This window comes from Dermacentor andersoni, chromosome 4 (genome assembly GCF_023375885.2).
Source record: "Dermacentor andersoni chromosome 4, qqDerAnde1_hic_scaffold, whole genome shotgun sequence".
Classification (NCBI taxonomy): Eukaryota; Metazoa; Arthropoda; class Arachnida; order Ixodida; family Ixodidae; genus Dermacentor; species Dermacentor andersoni.
In genome coordinates, this window is record NC_092817.1 from 22,366,824 (window position 1) to 22,384,118 (window position 17,295).

General features: G+C 47.2%; 1 protein-coding gene across 2 annotated transcripts in view; it reads left to right on the plus strand.

Annotated features, from left to right (window-relative positions):
- The window catches only part of LOC126536013 (F-box only protein 47-like), a 44,307-nt gene that overhangs the window by 10,469 nt on the left and 16,543 nt on the right, over nucleotides 1-17,295 (plus strand). For both annotated transcript variants that reach the window (XM_050182904.2, XM_055073494.1), the window contains exons 2-3: nucleotides 6,841-7,110; nucleotides 15,956-16,099. In XM_050182904.2, the coding sequence (XP_050038861.1) occupies nucleotides 6,841-7,110; nucleotides 15,956-16,099 (414 nt within the window). The remainder of the gene's footprint in view (nucleotides 1-6,840; nucleotides 7,111-15,955; nucleotides 16,100-17,295) is intronic.

Genomic DNA, 17,295 nt, shown 5'->3' on the forward strand with positions numbered 1-17,295 from the left:
CCACCACTTTGGTGCTACAGTTAATGATCTCCACTGTCACTGGACATAATAAGAGTTCTTAAATTATACACTCGCGCACCCGCCGCCTCTCAGGTCAACTAAGAGGACATACTAATTCTGGCTGATAGTGGCCCCCTCCCACTTTTAGTATGCTTCACCGCGTAACTAAAACGTACTGCGGCGAAGAAGCCGTACATTTGTATTGAGTGAATAAACAAATGGTTTTTACAACAGTACAGAAATAAACGCGCACCATGCATCAGTCTACCACACGGAAGAGCGTCGCAACATACGGTAGCTGATTCACACAGGCCGTGTAGCCCACTTATCAGTCCTAAAGGGTATTATGGGTAATTCAAAATTTCAGACACACATATGTGTTTATGTTTACGTTCGCACTCCTTGCGTAATAAGACTCCCAGAACTTCCACAATAGAAAGTAATTTACAACACACAAACGCGAAGAACACTTTATGTCTCGTGTTAGCTGCTGTGTGTTAGCGTCGTAAACTTCATACTAGGCAAGGAGCTAGCACACCACAATCCCGCGACAGCCGCTAATGAGACCAAGACGGGAGCACATGTCTGTGAACGCGCAAACCCTAAACCACACACATCGCAGACCCAAATACACATTCAGCGCTGAACAGTGGGCGGTCGACGCAGTTGCATTTACATGACTTGCAGCGAGCAGCACATCCCTCGATGTCCGTTAAGCAAAGTCGGACACGGCGAGACCACATCGCGGTTCGCAGAACTTCGCTGCCGAGGCGCTAGGCCACTTCGATATTTCAATTGTCACCACCGCCGGGTTTTCAAGACAGCACGGGTCACACAACGCAGATTCTGTAGTGCCAGAGCTCATCGAGGCCAAAGCCGCATTGCCGCACCGCCACTACTCACGGCTTTCCGCCAAGTAACACAGAACCTGCAACCAACACACAAGCAACGCACGCACGATTACATGAGCAATGTTGAACAACGCGCGGTCCAGAGAACGATCACGCAGAGGACGAACACGCCACGGTGTCGCTCAGCGCCAGCATCGCGCCTTCTCAAAAATCCCTAAACGATGCTGTCCCTAGGCACCTAGGATCAGGTCACGTGAGGGATTTTTGTACAACAAATAGACGCACGCAAGACGCTGTGGCAACTGCCATCGCCCCGTTTCAAAGGGGACGCTCCTACCTTCCATCCATCCATCCTATCCGCAAACGTAAAACCCTATTCTAAAGCTCTTCACTCCTACGTGCCCCAACGCTAACACCCGCAAAGCTGTTTAGGGCCCCAAACTATTGCGGCCCCTATTCTAAAACTCTCTATTGTGTTGCTAGCTGACAAGCAAAGCGATTTGGAACGTCTGAGTAATATGTGTGGACAGGAAGGCGATAATCTAGGTCTGAAATTTACCGTTAGAAAATCAGGTGTTATGGTAGTCAATGAAAACAGTGAACAGACAGTGGCAGTACAGGGCCAGGAAATACCTCGGGTAAAAGAATATAAATATCTTGGTATATGGATAAACGAAGGCAACAAATATATGGAAACACAGGAAAAAAACAATAACAGTAAAGGGGAAGCGAAATGCAGCCATAATGAAACACAGAGCGCTATGGGGATACAATAGGTACGAAGTGCTCCGGGGTATGTGGAAAGGTGTAATGGTTCTAGGACTTACTTTTGGTAATGCGGTTGTTTGCTTGAAATCAGGGGTACAATCAGGACTCGATGGCAACCAAAGGTCAATTGGACGCCTCGCATTGGACGCTCACGGGAAGGCTACAAATGAAGCTGTGCAGGATGATATGGGCTGGACAAGTTTTGAAGCGAGGGAAGCTCACAGTAAAATTTATTATGAAGAACGACTGAGGAATATGGAAGAAAGTAAATGGGCTGGGCGAGTGTTCAGGTATTTGTGCAGAAAAAACACTGATTCGCAGTTGAGGAAAGGAACTAGGAGGTTTACCAATAAGTCTGCGGCTTGTAGAGTGAGCAACACAGCAACGAAGAGCGTCAAGCGGAAAGCCAGAGAGGCTGAAATAATGTCATGGGTGGCGGCAATGGAATAGAAACCTGCCATGAGTAACTACTTAAGAGGAAAAATGAAATCAGGAAAGAAACAATTTATGATAACTCAAAGGGAAGCTCATTACTTTTCGAAGCGAGATCAGGATGCCTTAGAACACGCACTTATAAAGCGAGATATAAGAAAGAAGAAGAAGCATGTGCTTGCTGCGGCAAAACTATAGAGAAACGATGGAGCATGTTTTATTAGAATGTGAAGATATATACGCAGCGGTCGATTTAGGCACCACTGACCTCATTGGAGCCATTGGGTTCAGTGAGCGCAGGGGGAAAGTAAACATTTCCGCAATAGAGATTAGTAAGAGGCGATTGGAAGGTTGGTGGAAGAAAAGTAGGGAAACGACAAAAAACAGAGACGTACAAAAACAAAGTTCACAATAGGGGTCAGAAAATTAGGTTATGAGAATTCATCGTGTTTTCTTCTATTTCTTTTTTAACCTAGGCAGGACATAAGGCAGTATAATATCAAGAGCTTGTTTGCGGAACCTACCGCCCTGTTCCAAAGGGGACGCTCATAACATACATACATACATACATACATACATACATACATACATACATACCCGCCGTGGTTGCTCAGTGGCTATGGTGTTGGGCTGCTGAGCACGAGGTCGCGGGATCGAATCCCGGCCACGGCGGCCGCATTTCGATGGGGGCGAAATGCGAAAACACCCGTGTACTTAGATTTAGGTGCACGTTAAAGATCCCCGGGTGGTCTAAATTTCCGGAGTCCTCCACAACGGCGTGCCTCATAATCAGAAAGTGGTTTTGGCACGTAAAACCCCATATATTATTATACATACATACATACATACATACAACCCGCCGCGGTTGCTCAGTGGCTATGGTGTTAGGCTGCTGAGCACGAGGTCGCGGGATCGAATCCCGGCCACGGCGGCCGCATTTCGATGGGGGCGAAATGCGAAAACACCCGTGTACTTATATTTAGGCGCACGTTAAAGAACCCCAGGTGGTCGAAATTTCCGGAGTCCTCCACTACGGCGTGCCTCATAATCAAAAAAGTGGTTTTGGCACGTAAAACCCCATAATTTAATTTAATTTAATACATACATACATCCGTCCGTCTGCCCATCCGTCCACTCATTCATCCATGCATGCATGCTACGGCGCGGCGCTCGCCCGCCCAGCTGTGTGTTGGCGAAGCGCGCGCGCGTTCGGCGTGGTGAAGCCGTTCCTTTTTTTTTTTTTTTTAATAATTTTCTGCCGATTGTGCAGAACGCAGCGCGTACTTGTGCCGCATTATAGCCGAATCTGTTACGGGCGTGATGAGAGATGGTATTGAGAGGTGGGTGTGAAGTGGTGTTCGTTCGCGAAAACTTCCCCCCCCCTTTTTTTTTTTTTTTGCTGCGCCGTATGAAGCATGCCTGTGGAGTGGGGACACGACTCAGAACACAAAGCGATTGCGCCGCCTGGAATAGGTTGAGTGTACCGTTTTAATTATGGCGGACGTTAAATACGTGCGTTTCTAAAGCTCGGCCACGTGTCGCAATACACTGGTAGTCATACGTACAGACTTCGACGCTAGATATTTTTTAAAGGGGATCGTTTTTACGCTATGAAATGGGAGCTGTGTTATTATTATTTATCTCTGCTTTCCGTGTAGGTGAACGAGAACCTCCCATATATTAACTTCAGCGGTGCCGGTCATGCCGGTCCGGGCACTCCCTCGGCTTGTTCCACTGAAGAAAAGGAAAGGAACAGCCCCTCACGTTGGTGAATGGCTCTTTGTACCACGAAGCAAAAACAATAACATTAAATAAAGAGCAAAGGGGTAAACGACTTCCTCTTTGTGGTCCGCCGGGAATTTTCCGCGCTCCTCGAAATATTCTGTTCACATAATAAAGGAGTGCGAAAAGTTCACGGCTATCAATCTTAAGAACTTCGCGGTTTAGAAGAGCTCCGCCATTGCAGATGCGATTTCGGCAGTTTTTGAGGACGGTAGTTTTCTTTCTCTCTTTCTTTTTAAAAGCTGTGTCTGCCTACCGCCATGAAATTCTTTTAACTTATACAGGCTCGTAAGAGCGTAGCCCCGCGATATTGTGTGCTCGAATAAATAGAGCTTAGAGTTGCGCAGTATGCAGAACGCATTCGAAGCACTAGCATGGTCGCGCAGAGCGGTGCTTTGTCAGCCTGGTGTAACGGGCGTGTGGCGCGACGCAACATTTAGGAAACTAAGGCAACGGCGCTGTATAAACGTAAATTGATCATTTCTTCTCATTTCTGCAGATCGAAGTAGTTACTCTGTGCGAGATCCGAGCAAAACAACTGCTGTGAGATCATGCAAGTCATCGCCGAAATAAACAGCATCTCTCTGAACACCCCTCCCCCCCCTCTCCCCCCCATCCCCCCATGCAGTCAGATACTCAAAATTAAACAGCAGCGAAGGAGAAACGATAACGCCCATAAACGTGCCGATTTTCATACTTTAAAGAGTCATGCATATCCAACGCACTTGTTGGAATGTATGTAATGCGAACGTTTAGGGAAGCGATGCCACGCGGAGGTACAGTAAACCACAAGATTTTACGGGACACGAGATCTGAGAAAACGCTGAACACCTGCACAGCCTCACAACGCAGGCTAGTGTTCGCATTTACAGCCTCTACCAATGTATGCGAATAACATTGCGATGTTCGGTTTTACTGGCTACTGTTAGAGGCTGCTCGGAAATGAAACGTTTTCCGAGATACCGTGGTCTGTAAACTTTCGTGGTTGACTGTACCTGTCACGAGGACTAAGGCGATGTACGATGATTGTCGCGAGAATAAGGGTGATTAGAGGTGTATTCATAGATGAGTACGACACATACGCAAATGCATTTTAAGGTTCTACGTATAGCCCTTAAAGTCACAGTGACACATATCAATTCTGGAAGACAGGCTAATAATGGGCACACACCCTCGGCCCGCCTTGGCTTGAGAAGTCGAGCCTCCGGACCTCATCACAATAAAAGTTTTCACACACACACACACTGCCCCACAAATTGGGCAGCCCAAACGAAAGAAATTTAAGAAAGTCGAAGAGGCTGTTCAGTATCGCGCGTCTTTCCGTTAAGAGATATGTGTGCTTTGGAGGTTCCTTTGGAGCCGACAGTATATGTGTATGCTTCATGTCGCGATTTAATGTTTTATTGCGCAGAGAACACTGTTGTGCCCAGTGGCACCATATTATGGACTACACAGGGTGTCTTTCCGTGCCCTATACTTGGCGAGATCGGCAGCGCGGAAGGAGTAGGAACCCGGGACAACAGGAAAAGCAATCAACGCTCTAATAACACCCGAGTTGCTTCTGGCGTGGTTATTTCGAGACTAAAACTGACCGGAGCGAAGTTTACAGGAACGATTTATAAGCAACTGTGGAGTCAGGCGTCGTGTGCACGAACCGACGTTACTAGAACTTCTGTGCACAAATGACTCCCGGCGTCGTAGTAGCTGATAAATTGCTAGGCAAACTGTACACGTATAGCTCAAAACTTGGCGAACTACGTGAGCTGCCCAACTCCCCTTGTTTTATTTACTTATTTATTTATTTGTTTATAAATACTGCGATCTATACAAGATCTTAGCAGCGTGGTACACGAGTAAGTACACAAAATAGAATAAATACAAGAAAAGGGGGTGGGGGGTCTGCACTCAAAATTTTCTTCACACAAGCGCTTAAAAAATAAAACAAAAACAAAGAGGTCGAGCAACGTTAGTTCAGCGATTTTCAAATCATACAGTCAAACAGTGACATCACAAACAGTCTCAGCAAGCGAAAAATGCTTTTCATGAAAGATGTCTCGAAAAGCGACAATGAGTCTTGTTTTATCCTGTTTTTTCGGCCAGCTTATTCCAATCTATTATGGTTGTAAGAAAAAATGAATACTTGACGCAGTTCGCACGTGTAGTAACTGGAGTTACAGCTAGTGAGTGTCTGTGTCTGGTAGCGTACACTGCTGTACAGGTGACAAGGTGAGACGTGTTGATGTTGTAGTGACCATTTATTAACTGGAAAAAACATTTTAAACGACATTCACGGTTTCTATCAGTTACAGAAGGCAAGTCGCTTCGAGATAAGAGGTTACTAATTGAAGTACGCCCATATTTTTAATTTATTTTATTTGTAACGTACTTTACAAGGCCCCTACATGGGGCATGTATTGTAGATGAATCGAAATGCTTTTTTTAATGTAAATTTTCTAGCTTTCCAATATGGCTTTTAATGAAAGAATCCCTTATATTACAGCATATTCTAAAACGGGGCGGACGAGTGTTTCGTATGCCAATAAACGTGGTGTTGGTGTGGACGACGCGTCTTATAAAAAGAAAACCTGCGGCGGCAGTTTGTTATTACTGTGTCAAGGTGCGCTAACTCGCGCCTGTGAAATGAGTGGCGAGCAAGTATGAGTCAGTGGACACGTGAGTGAGTAGGTCGGCCTATGGTGCGCATCACTTGTTACCTCTTTCCTTCTCCATTTCCTTTCTTTCTTTGCTTCCCTGTTCCAGTGTAGGGTGTGTAACCTCCCTGCCTTTCCTTTCCTTTCTAGCTCTCTATCACTTTCCCCTATAGGACAGATTTTCTTCAATGAAAGACGGAAACTGTGTTTTATCTCTTAAATGAAAGAATACGCGCAGTTTCACTTGGAAAAGACATTCTGTTATTCTTTTACAGTGCACGCGTTTATTTTCAAAGACGCCTGCAATCTGTCTAACCACGCAACTCCGCGCTCTTCTTTCCCCGAATGGTCCCCAGGTCGAACTCGGCGAGTCCCGCGAGCGCCGCGGAACGTGTCGTGCAGAGGCGGCGGGACTCCTCCGCTGCGCCGGCTTCGCCGCAGCCTGCGACTCAGCGGCCAGCGACAAGGTACGACGCGCTCGGAGGGGACGCTGTGCCTCGTCCACGATGCCGCCGCTTCACTGAGTCAAGAGTCTCGAGGTTCGTCGGCCGCCGTGCCGGAGCGGAGAGTCGCGCTGACCGAGCTGCCGCTGGAAGTGCTCTTCCACGTCTTCCTGCATTGCGATGGTGAGCGCCGGAGCGGTCGCCACGAGGTCACTCGCGATGCATCCAGGATTTATGTCCCGGGCGAGGGGTGGGCGTGAAATTCTTTAATTTTTTTTTGGCAAGAAGTTATGATGTTTTTTTTTCAATGCTAGAAAGGGGGTGGCATTATATATAGTGAGCTTTCCTGACTGCTCAATCGAAAAGGGCAACTTCCAGGGAAGTGAAGGGATGGGTTGATTGACCTCTAGGGGTGGGTTTACGGCCCTCAAACCTACTCGTCGGGTCACTACTGCAAGGTACAGTAGCCTCTTGAGATCCCCCCCCCCCAGAAAAAAAAAGAAAGAGCCTATCGGCATAATACCACTTATTGAGATTTATTATTGTGTGTTGGGCTGCTAAGCACGAGTTCGCGCGATCAAATCTCGGCCACGGCGGCCCGAATTTAGATGGGGGCGAAATGCGAAAACACCCGTGGTACTTACATTTAGGTGCACATTAAAGAACCTCAGGTGTTCCAAATTTCCGGAGTCCCCCACTAGGGCGCGCCTCATAATCAGAACGTGGTTTTGGCACGCAAGACCCCAGGTTTAATCAATTTTAACAGTTATTATTGTCAGGGGATCTATTCGGAACATGAAAATCTCGTTGTTTGGTCAAATGGTACGGGTGCATGCTTACAAGTATAGCGACTGAAATGACCATCTCCATGGTTGATTCAGGCAAAAAACAAAAAAAGAAAGAAAGAAAGAAGGAAGAAAGAAAGAAATTTTGCTCCGAAGCGTAACGGCATCGTATTTCAATGTATTGATTCTTCATCCTTGACAGCAGCGCATTCTCATGGCATAAGGACTCAGGACGACTGGGGATTACGAAATTATACAGGCCACATACCAGCACTCTGGACTGGACTGGAAAACATTATTCTGGTCCTGCAGGACGCGCTTAGCGCGTAGCGGGCGTATATCTGGCTGATTAACGGTGTGACTTAGTGCGCGCGTCATTGGGCACGTGAGGGCGCAGCCAACGGGGAGGGTGTGTAAAGTGAGCGCGCTACCTCCCGCGCGTCACTCGCATTTCATCGGCGCTGCGCCTACTGCGATGGACTCTCGACGCCACGTCATGAGTGTGTAAAATGAGCCGGTCTGTGGCCAATATATACGCAAACACACAAACACCGAATCATCGGAAATAACTTTAATGAATGTCGAAAACACCAATCGAAAGTGTTTCACCTAACGGACTCTAATGCTTTCGCATTCCCGCACGTAAGCAGTGCTAAGCGCTTCTGCCGAATTTTTCGCGTCACTCTCCGCGCTTGACACGGCGTCCGCTGGGCCCACTCCCCCATTCTAGCGCAGTCTAGTTTTGCGCAAAAGAAAACGCACTTTCTTGTGTGCTTAATGTAAGCGACGTTGGGCTTTTCCTAGGTTTGTACACGAAAAAAACGTAAATAATATAGATATAATATGTGCTTTTCTTGACTTTTTTCTTGTCAACGCTAGGTGACGTCAAGTTGCAGCGACGTCTTCCAGATGCCGTCCATCACGTGGGGTCGAAGCTATCTTCTGAGGTGTCAACGTAGACTGTGTCGAATGCTAGCCAGATTTGGAACTCGCAATACAGTCGAACGGCTTTATAACGAAGTGCTTGGGGCCTCCGAAATCATTCGTAATACAGGTCACTTCATTGTAAATGTCGCGCAGCACACAGCTCGCATGTATAACCGGGACTGAATCATTTCGTTGTAGAGGCGTTCGACAGTATATACTTCGCTGTCCTCGTCCTGTTGGCACAACTTAAAAAATTATCTACTGTTTACGAGCAAGGGCGACTGGAGCCAACGTTTTGACACGGGCATTTCAGGACAACAGCTGGTTGGCCGTGCCGCGCAAGTGCTTGTTCTGCAGTTGCTGCAGTGTTTTAATTTGTTATGCGCATTTTTGTTGTTGTTCATGAGTCGTTTAAAGCGGCTGTATTGAAGAAGAAAACGCAAAAAAAAGAAACAATTGGAAGACAGCGCAGTTTTTTGCCTTTCCTCTTCCCTATAGTGTTAATCTTTTACTTTCGCGCTGTTAATTTAATGGTGTCCAACCAACTATAGCCTAAACTTGCACCCTGTTTAGGATACTGTGTGTGAAGAAAAAACAACAACAACAACAACAACAACAACAACAACAACAACAAACACTTGACTTTGATGGACGTCAGTGATGTGTAGATCAGGCTGTGGTGTACACGCGCGTTGAGTCGTGCAACAAGAACTCGAACCAGTTCTAGCTGGCGGTGTAGAAGTGAGCATAGGGAGGTTACTCGACGTCGCAGCACGCGCCAACAGAGACTGGCCTTAAACGGCAAGTTCCAGGGATCCGTGTCCACGCGGTGGTATACGGTATAAAACAAAGAACAGAGGCTACAAAGTCGCCTCGGATGGCTTACCCCTCGTAAACGCGGATGCAATCAACTGCGCGAGCGGCCTCAACTGATCGCTGATTGGCCCTGCGTCCATTGTGGCAGCAGCCCCTGTTGTCTTACAGACTCAATCGAACTGTGCAGCGTTATTGGAGCTATACTGAAATGTCCAGCTTACGTAGTCTATGCCTTCTTCAAAGCACCGTCGAGCCGTCATAGCTCAACACCATCACCTTTGCCTGTCCTGTACATTCCATGACCTTATATTTTCTAGCGCATCGTTTTTTTTTGCCTTCTTAATTCCACCCTCTTTTTCTTAGGGCATGTCTGTCCCCAGTCCCTTTCCCTGTCCAGAGTGGCATCCAAGCGGCTAAATATACGCCGGCAGTGTTCTCTGCATTTTACTAAGAGCGTTCTCTCCATCTGTGGGAGCTAATCAGGGCAACCGTCATGATAGCTTAGTCGTTGTGGCACCCTTCTGCTGCGAATGAAGTCGAAGGGCGCGATTCCCCGCCTTGCAGCGGCCACGTTTCTTTCGACGCGAACTGCGAAACACCTTTGGAACGAGATTTTAGATGTGCGCTCTCCTTGGGACTAGCCTCTGGTTACGGGTCCGAATATCTTTATGCAAACGACGCAATTATTTTACGCTGAAACAAAATAAAGAAAAAGAAAAGAAACTTCGAAGTCAGGTCAACGTGTCCACGAGTGGCAATCATAGCCTATAGTCATACGCCTGGTATACTGCTCTTAAGCGCGGAAGATGAAAATAAAGAAGAAATGAGTAAAAAAAGAACATGTGTTCTGATTCACTATTCAGCGAGAACAAACCAAAGAAATAAATCGTACACTCGAATGCATGAACGAGTGTAATACACTAATGGCACTTCTTTAACAACCTTTCACGTCTAAATAATGCCGGCGAAACAGCAATGACGACAACAATATCGTCACAAGCTATTTAATTGCGCCATTGGTCGCGGCGATCTCTTGTTTCGAATGCATCGTACACCTAACCAGTCACCAAGCGTCCATCACTTGGCAGACGGTAGAAATCCTGAGTATGCGGTCTCGCGTCCTCGCTAGCGAGATGCGAATGACTTGCTGGAGGTGCCTGCACCCACAGTAATAGGTCCCATATAGACGTACTACTTGACAAGTGCAATGCAGTGGTTCCTCGCTTGCGCAAGACGCCGGCACATTTAGATTATGGAGTAAACTGTCGAAATACTTGCCGCAAACGAGCTAGTTCTTTGGAAGGAACATGTATACGATTACTGCAGCGACTACTAGTAACGTTCTTTTTTTCTTTTAAGTTTTAGTTAAGTTGGTGCTGCACTACCAGAGTGTCACAGCGCGTTGAAGACGAACATGTATGGACGCTCATAGCGGTCGGTTAACAAATTAAGCTTGATTTTTCCTGAGAGCAGGTATAAATACGCTTCACACAAGGAAAAGACATGAATACGTAAAAGAGACGCAACGGAGCGAAAGCACAAAATTGCAATAATCAGAAGCATCAGCTGCCACACGTGTCACTAATTGCGCGATAAGAATTCGCGCTCCTTACTTGACAAGAGCAACGAAACTACACTATCACATTTCTCACCTCGCCTCGAAATTTCTCATGCTTAGATTATTTCTCAGATGCGCGCACCTCTTCCTTTCGCAATTACACACGCCCGTTCGTGTTTATAACTGGTCCCAGTGAAGAAAAAAACTTTCATTTATTAGCTCAGCGCTGTTAGGGTCCAATCTTGTCCGTGTCTGCATGATGCTCTGGGAAACGCTTGGTCCCGAGTTTCCTCATCGTTCGATCGACGGTGAGTCGTGATAACGAACGCCGTTGATCAGCGTGCGTGTAGCGAAAGTGCTGGTCAATGCCATACGAACGAAAAAACGGCTCTTTGTTGATCTGGCGCTCGATTGTCTCACGCCCAACCGTTGTTTTTTACAACGCCGCACGAGCTTATAGGGAGGCGCAGCTTTCTTGTTTTCTTTCACTGCTTCGTGTTCCGCAATCTTGGCGTAGCTGCGACCCTTATCTCCTGCTGTGTGGGACGTGAGCGTTAAAGCCTCGTGCGGCTCAGTATAGGAAATTGCGCCGGTCATTGGCGGCTGAGCCTTGCCTCTCTGTTTACCGAGTCTCCTGTTTACTGTCAGCGGCAGCAGACTGTCCTCCGAAGCTTCTTCTCGGCCGTTCGCGAATGCGTCATTCTATCGGAGACAAGCCAGGCACTGGCCTTGATTTGCGCGTCGCCCGCCTCTGCGGAGTTGTGTTTTGGTCGGGAACGGTGGTGTCTCGCTCGATATTAAAATTCTGAGGTTGTTGCGGAGTCGCCTGGCGTAGTATTGGTTGTCTCGAAAGTTCTCGGCCGCCAAAATTAACCACCAGTGCCTGCGTGAGTGCACGTAGGAACTTTATTAGCCGTGAGTATGTAGTATAAAGAAATGCCAGGTATCCCTTATTTCCCCTTTTACACACCGAACATAACGAGAAGGTGCTGGACCTACATTGTAATGTATGTTATACATCGCAATAAGCCTTCCGCTTTATTTAGTTTCTTTTGTATTCGCAGTATACCACGTCCCCCTCGATCCTGTCTTTCACTAAACTTTTCGGTGAGCACTTCCTCTATCACTTTCTGGCAAGCGTTTTTCTCCTCATACGGGTCTGTATGCAGGCAAAGCAAACCTTCATTTGTATGAATTGAGTTTGGTTTTAACACGAATAAGCAAATAAATAAATAGATAAAAATTACTAGTGTATTAGTAGCACAATATAACAGATCTCTATGTTATTGCGACACCTCACTCAATGTAGCAGTTTAGTGGACCCACTCAGACGTTTTTCCGAAAAGCGGTGAAAGGCAATAGGAGTTGATACAATCTCATCCGGGTGACGTGGGTCTTCACCGCAAGAATCAGAAAACGACGACGAAGCCGGGCATCGTGATGATGAAAAACAAAAAGTAAAAAAACATTGTATTCACTTCAGTGGTACATGGATGTGACTCTCATCTGAGTCTCGAGCGGTTATGATTAACATGGGGGCCAAGACGGTTTTAAATAACCCCTGGTGGTCCTGTGGTCGTCGCCGTCTTCTTCCAGAGCCTGTCTTTCCCTTTGCCTGTCCTTGGTGTCAGCTCGGGGAAAAGGGTGACGTCGTTTTGACCGTCGGTTTCTTCTATCCTTTAGCCCATCTTTTTGTGTCAGCTCGTGAGAACGAGGTGGCGTCGTCTTGACCTTGTGGCCTGTCTTTCCCTTTGCCCAGCCCAGCCTTGGTGTCAGCTTGGGGAAAATGGTGACGTCGTCTTGACCTCCGGTTTCTTCTTCTATCATTTTGTGTCAGCTCGGGGAAAAGCGTGACGCCGTTTCGGAGAAGAGGGCAATTATGTCCACGTGGGGAAGCCCGTTCGGATGCTTCTCACACCTGACAGGTCGATGGTAACAGCCCGTCCGTCGACACAGGACAGGGCGATCACAACACCCGTGTACCGTGCATTGGGTGCCTGTTAAGGAACCCCAGGAGTCCGCCGCTATGGCTTGAGATTTTCCTAAATATATGTAAAGGGCAGAAGCACCTTGTCGTGAACGTTCGCCTCTTCAACACACGCACACGAACGCACGCACACACGCACGCACGCACGCACAGAATAAGCAGAGCTGAATAGCTGTGCGGGCGATGTGTACATTAGCTTAGATCGAGCAGTCCTTCAAGTCACGCCTTCGGTGAGACCAAGTGAAGGAAGGCACTGCAAAGTGCGGCCGAATGAATAAAAATCTCTAATGAATTCAGTTATTCAGTTTAACTGGTCCAGTACTCTTCACATCACTTGTCTCTGGGCACTATATCGCGTGCAGACACAGATAATATGTGCGAGCGTCTCATCGCTGTTGCATGTGTCGCACATGGGGCTGTTGGCCATTCCAATAAGGAAAGCATATGAGTTCGTAAAGGCAACGCCTAGCCACAGACGGTACAGCATGGCCTGTTCACGTCGTGGTAACCCAGACGGTAGGTGCATCCGTATGTCCGGATCAAATTTTAGTACACATTTGGTAGCGCAATCGACCTGCCTTACGAAGCGCAACTTTCCCTCATCATCGCTTTGAGGAATTAATGCCGTCTTATTATTTGTGAACAACCACTTCGTTAAACCTGACTGCGAGTACATTAAATAAAGCAGGGGCTGGTGCATGCTGCAACGTCTTGTAAAATAAAAGACACTTATGAAAGTGCTTGCTAATCAAAGAGAAGTTCGACATTCTGCTGGGAAAGAGAGAGAGAAAGCTCTTTATCGAAACTCAGGCCACCCTGCCAGAGTATGTGTAGTTGCTTACATGCAACTCAGCATAGGGACTGGGGTCGGAGAGAGGAAGACCCTATAGGAGGAAAAAAAGAAAGGCGGGAATATATGAACATATTATGCATATGTGAGACAACGGTGATGGTGTTGATGTAAACAGGCTAGAACTTTTCAATTAAGCCAATGTCTTGAACGACCATGAAAAAGAAAATTTAAGGCTTGACGTTGCTTTGAAGGTGGAGGCATATGACCTGGTATTCTTCCTAGAGCTAGTGATCCTTAAAAATCAAAGCTCATTCAACTGGATTGAAGAGCTTCTTACAAATAAACAGCCTGCCTTCAATAAAGATTCGTGGGCTGAGAGGTCAGCGTTCGGTGTGTGAATGTTGCGTTAATGTCTTTATAATCAGCTGCAATTTAGTGTTAATCGCCCGTTATTTTGTTTAATGCTGGTGATGATAGCAGCATACGAATATACGTGTGGAACTCGCATGTCATTCACATTGCATGACATGACAGAGGCTTAATAAAACATTTCGTGGAGAGAGAGAGAGAGAGAGAGAGAGAGAGAGAGAGAGAGAGAGAGAGAGAGAGCGTCATCACGAGTGCACGCAAAATGGATACCACTCATAAACGCAAGTCTTCTGAAGAGCTTCGCACTCGCATGGCTAACGCTAAACGCCATGGTGGTGCCTGGTGGACAAAAGCCGATCAAAGTCCGCAGTGTAGTGTCGTGCCTGCACTTAGCGCTATACGCTTATTCCGGAAAATGAAGAGAAAAGTGCCAGCCTTTTTCTGTGCTGGGTGCATTTTGCGCGATCGTGTCGTAGCGCCTGCTCTTGTGTGACGCGTCACAGCGTGCTGCGGCGGGGCGTGTGGTAGCGTCGAACTGTTGTCGCCTTGCGCATCGTTCTGCGTGCGCTTTTCGAGTTGTTGCTGCTCCTCGCGGTTTGAGAAATGTTCTGCTTTTCAAGTTCTCTGTGCTCAAACTTTAGCTCCTCTGCGGGCATGCTTCCGCCATCTAGCAGCACCTCCCATCAACATAGTGCAGGCCTGTCGTGAACATGTTCTACAAATTTGGGTGTAGTGAAATAGAGGGTATTTTTTTTCTCTTTTCGTTATCGCAATTGTCACTATCTTGGTAGTACTATGTCGCGAGAACGAAATGGTGAGTGTGGATGCTGTTTTTTTTTTTTCGTCAGAGAAGGCGTTCTAAGAGAAACACATGCGATCGGAAATCATTTAGCACGTCACATGACTTTACTAACCTGCCCTCACAACCATTAAGACATCAAACTTGTGCCTCACATTGTTATGTCAGCTATAGTAACCCTTGTAACCAGAGCGGGGTGTATTTACGTCCGCGCATCCATTATTCAACTAGCGCTGCGTGCCATGTCGCCTGCTACCGAGAGCTTGCACGATGCCTGCACTTCGGAGGTAGCGAGTTCAGGAGAACCACGAACTAGTGCATAACTTGCCTTGCATGACGTCAGATCGTAAAATCGACGACAAAAGTGCTGAATTCCCTGAACTAATCCAGGAAGTGCAGCCAAATTGAAGAGACTTTTTGTTGTCACGCTGGCTACGCAATCCACACAAAACTTTCAACGCGAAGTCCAAACGATAGCGTCTGTGCGGTAAACACGAAGCTCCCTTTCGCGTTCTGCGCAAGCGCAGTCAGTACATTCTGTTTTATAGCGCACGCAGAACCTTTTCGGTACTCTCTTATTAGATAGTTTTTGTTGAGCGTTACTCTCCGCTCCGATCAGATTGCTGAATTTTTACTATTTGCACACAGTGGCTCAGCTCCAACGCTAGTTTTGCGTGCGTGCAATGCTCATGCCGGAAGCGGAAAGGAAAACGTAACCGAGGCTCCGCTGCCTAGCCAATTCAGCCGATCGGGACGGTGCGGCCACTTGGCTTCTGAGCGGTCTTACAGCCGCGGTGACATCGCGTCGCTCGCGTCTAGGGGAGACGAGCTTATCCAAAATGCGAAATGAAAGCAATTCCCTATACAGTGCTTCAGCGCGAGAAATCGGAACTGAGCGGGGAGTAATCGACGCTCAGCTAAAACAGTCTACGACGTTTATGCACTCGAAACCCAATAACCCGTCACTCGCCGTTTCCCCGCTCTGCTGACGCAGTGGACTCCCTCAGCGTGCTGAGCATATGCTCTTTGCTGCTGCGGGACCAACTGGTGGGCTACCTCAGCTGGGCCCCCGCTCTCAAAGCGCTCAGCTTCCGACACATGCACCAGAAAGACGCTGTCAAGCACTGCAGGAACCTTGGTGAGTTCGCTCGACGCAGTACTGCGGTTGTTCACATTGGGTACGGGGTGAACTTGGTGGAGTGGTATCAATCTATCTCTGTTCCTTATAGTTGGCTTGACCGGTGTTGGCAGTGCTAGACCCACTTACGATGCAAGTAAATCTGTGGCACGTTATTCCCCGCGCGTCGGAAGGAGACGCTTGGACCGTGCACGCAACTCGGGTGGAGCAATTTCCGAGACGCAACTGCGAATAAAGTAGCACTGTGTGATGAAATAGGGCGACCAGATGTATAAACGGTTAAATTTAAAAGAAAGAATAAGAAAATTCATTGAAATATTAAGAATGAGAGAGATTTAGACTAGTTAAACTAAGAATAGAAAGTAAAATATGGATTCATCCGTATACCTAGCGCCATCCTCGTTTTTCTTCTTCAACGGAACTACTTCTTCATGTGGGGAAAAATATGTGACTTTTGACAGCCAATGTCTCTGCTGTGTTTCACTCTTTCTTGCCATCAACTTCGAATATCTGTTAGAATTTATTCCTTAAGTTCACGCATTGGTTAATAATAAACATTCGCATTAGATACTGCAAAAACAAGAGAAGGAGGAAATAGTATGTCCCGTTGTAAACAGTACCATGTGTAATATATATATAAATATACCGTATTTACTCGATTCTAAGCACCCCCTTTTTTTCACGATCACTATGCCGAAAGTGGGGGGGGGGGGTGCTTAGATTCGAAAAATCTAGAATGACCCCCCCCCCCCCCTAACTCTTTTCGCTGCGACATCACGACGAGATGGGTGCGAGAAATAACATTTTATTTTGCAAACATTCAAAAGAAAAATCGATGCAGACAGTAAACCCACCGCTTGTGTAGGATGCTCAGTCACTATCACTGCCACTCAAGTTCGTCGCACCGCTTGAACCGCTGCTCTCGGTATCCCACAGCAGGTCGTCTTCCGTTCCGTCGAAGTTGTTTGTGATCGAGCACTTCTTAAATGATTTGACCACAACGTCCACTTGGACCCTCTTCCACGCGTCCGAAATCCACTTTCCGATGGTTAATGTGGACGCTTTCTGCATCTTTCCCGTCGGCGTCTTCTTCCGGCGAGGGTTACGCACCCACTCTTCGTACTCCTGTCGGATATTGGCTTTGAAGGGCTTGTTGACTGAAACATCGAGGGGTTGCAGCACTGGCGTCATGCCAC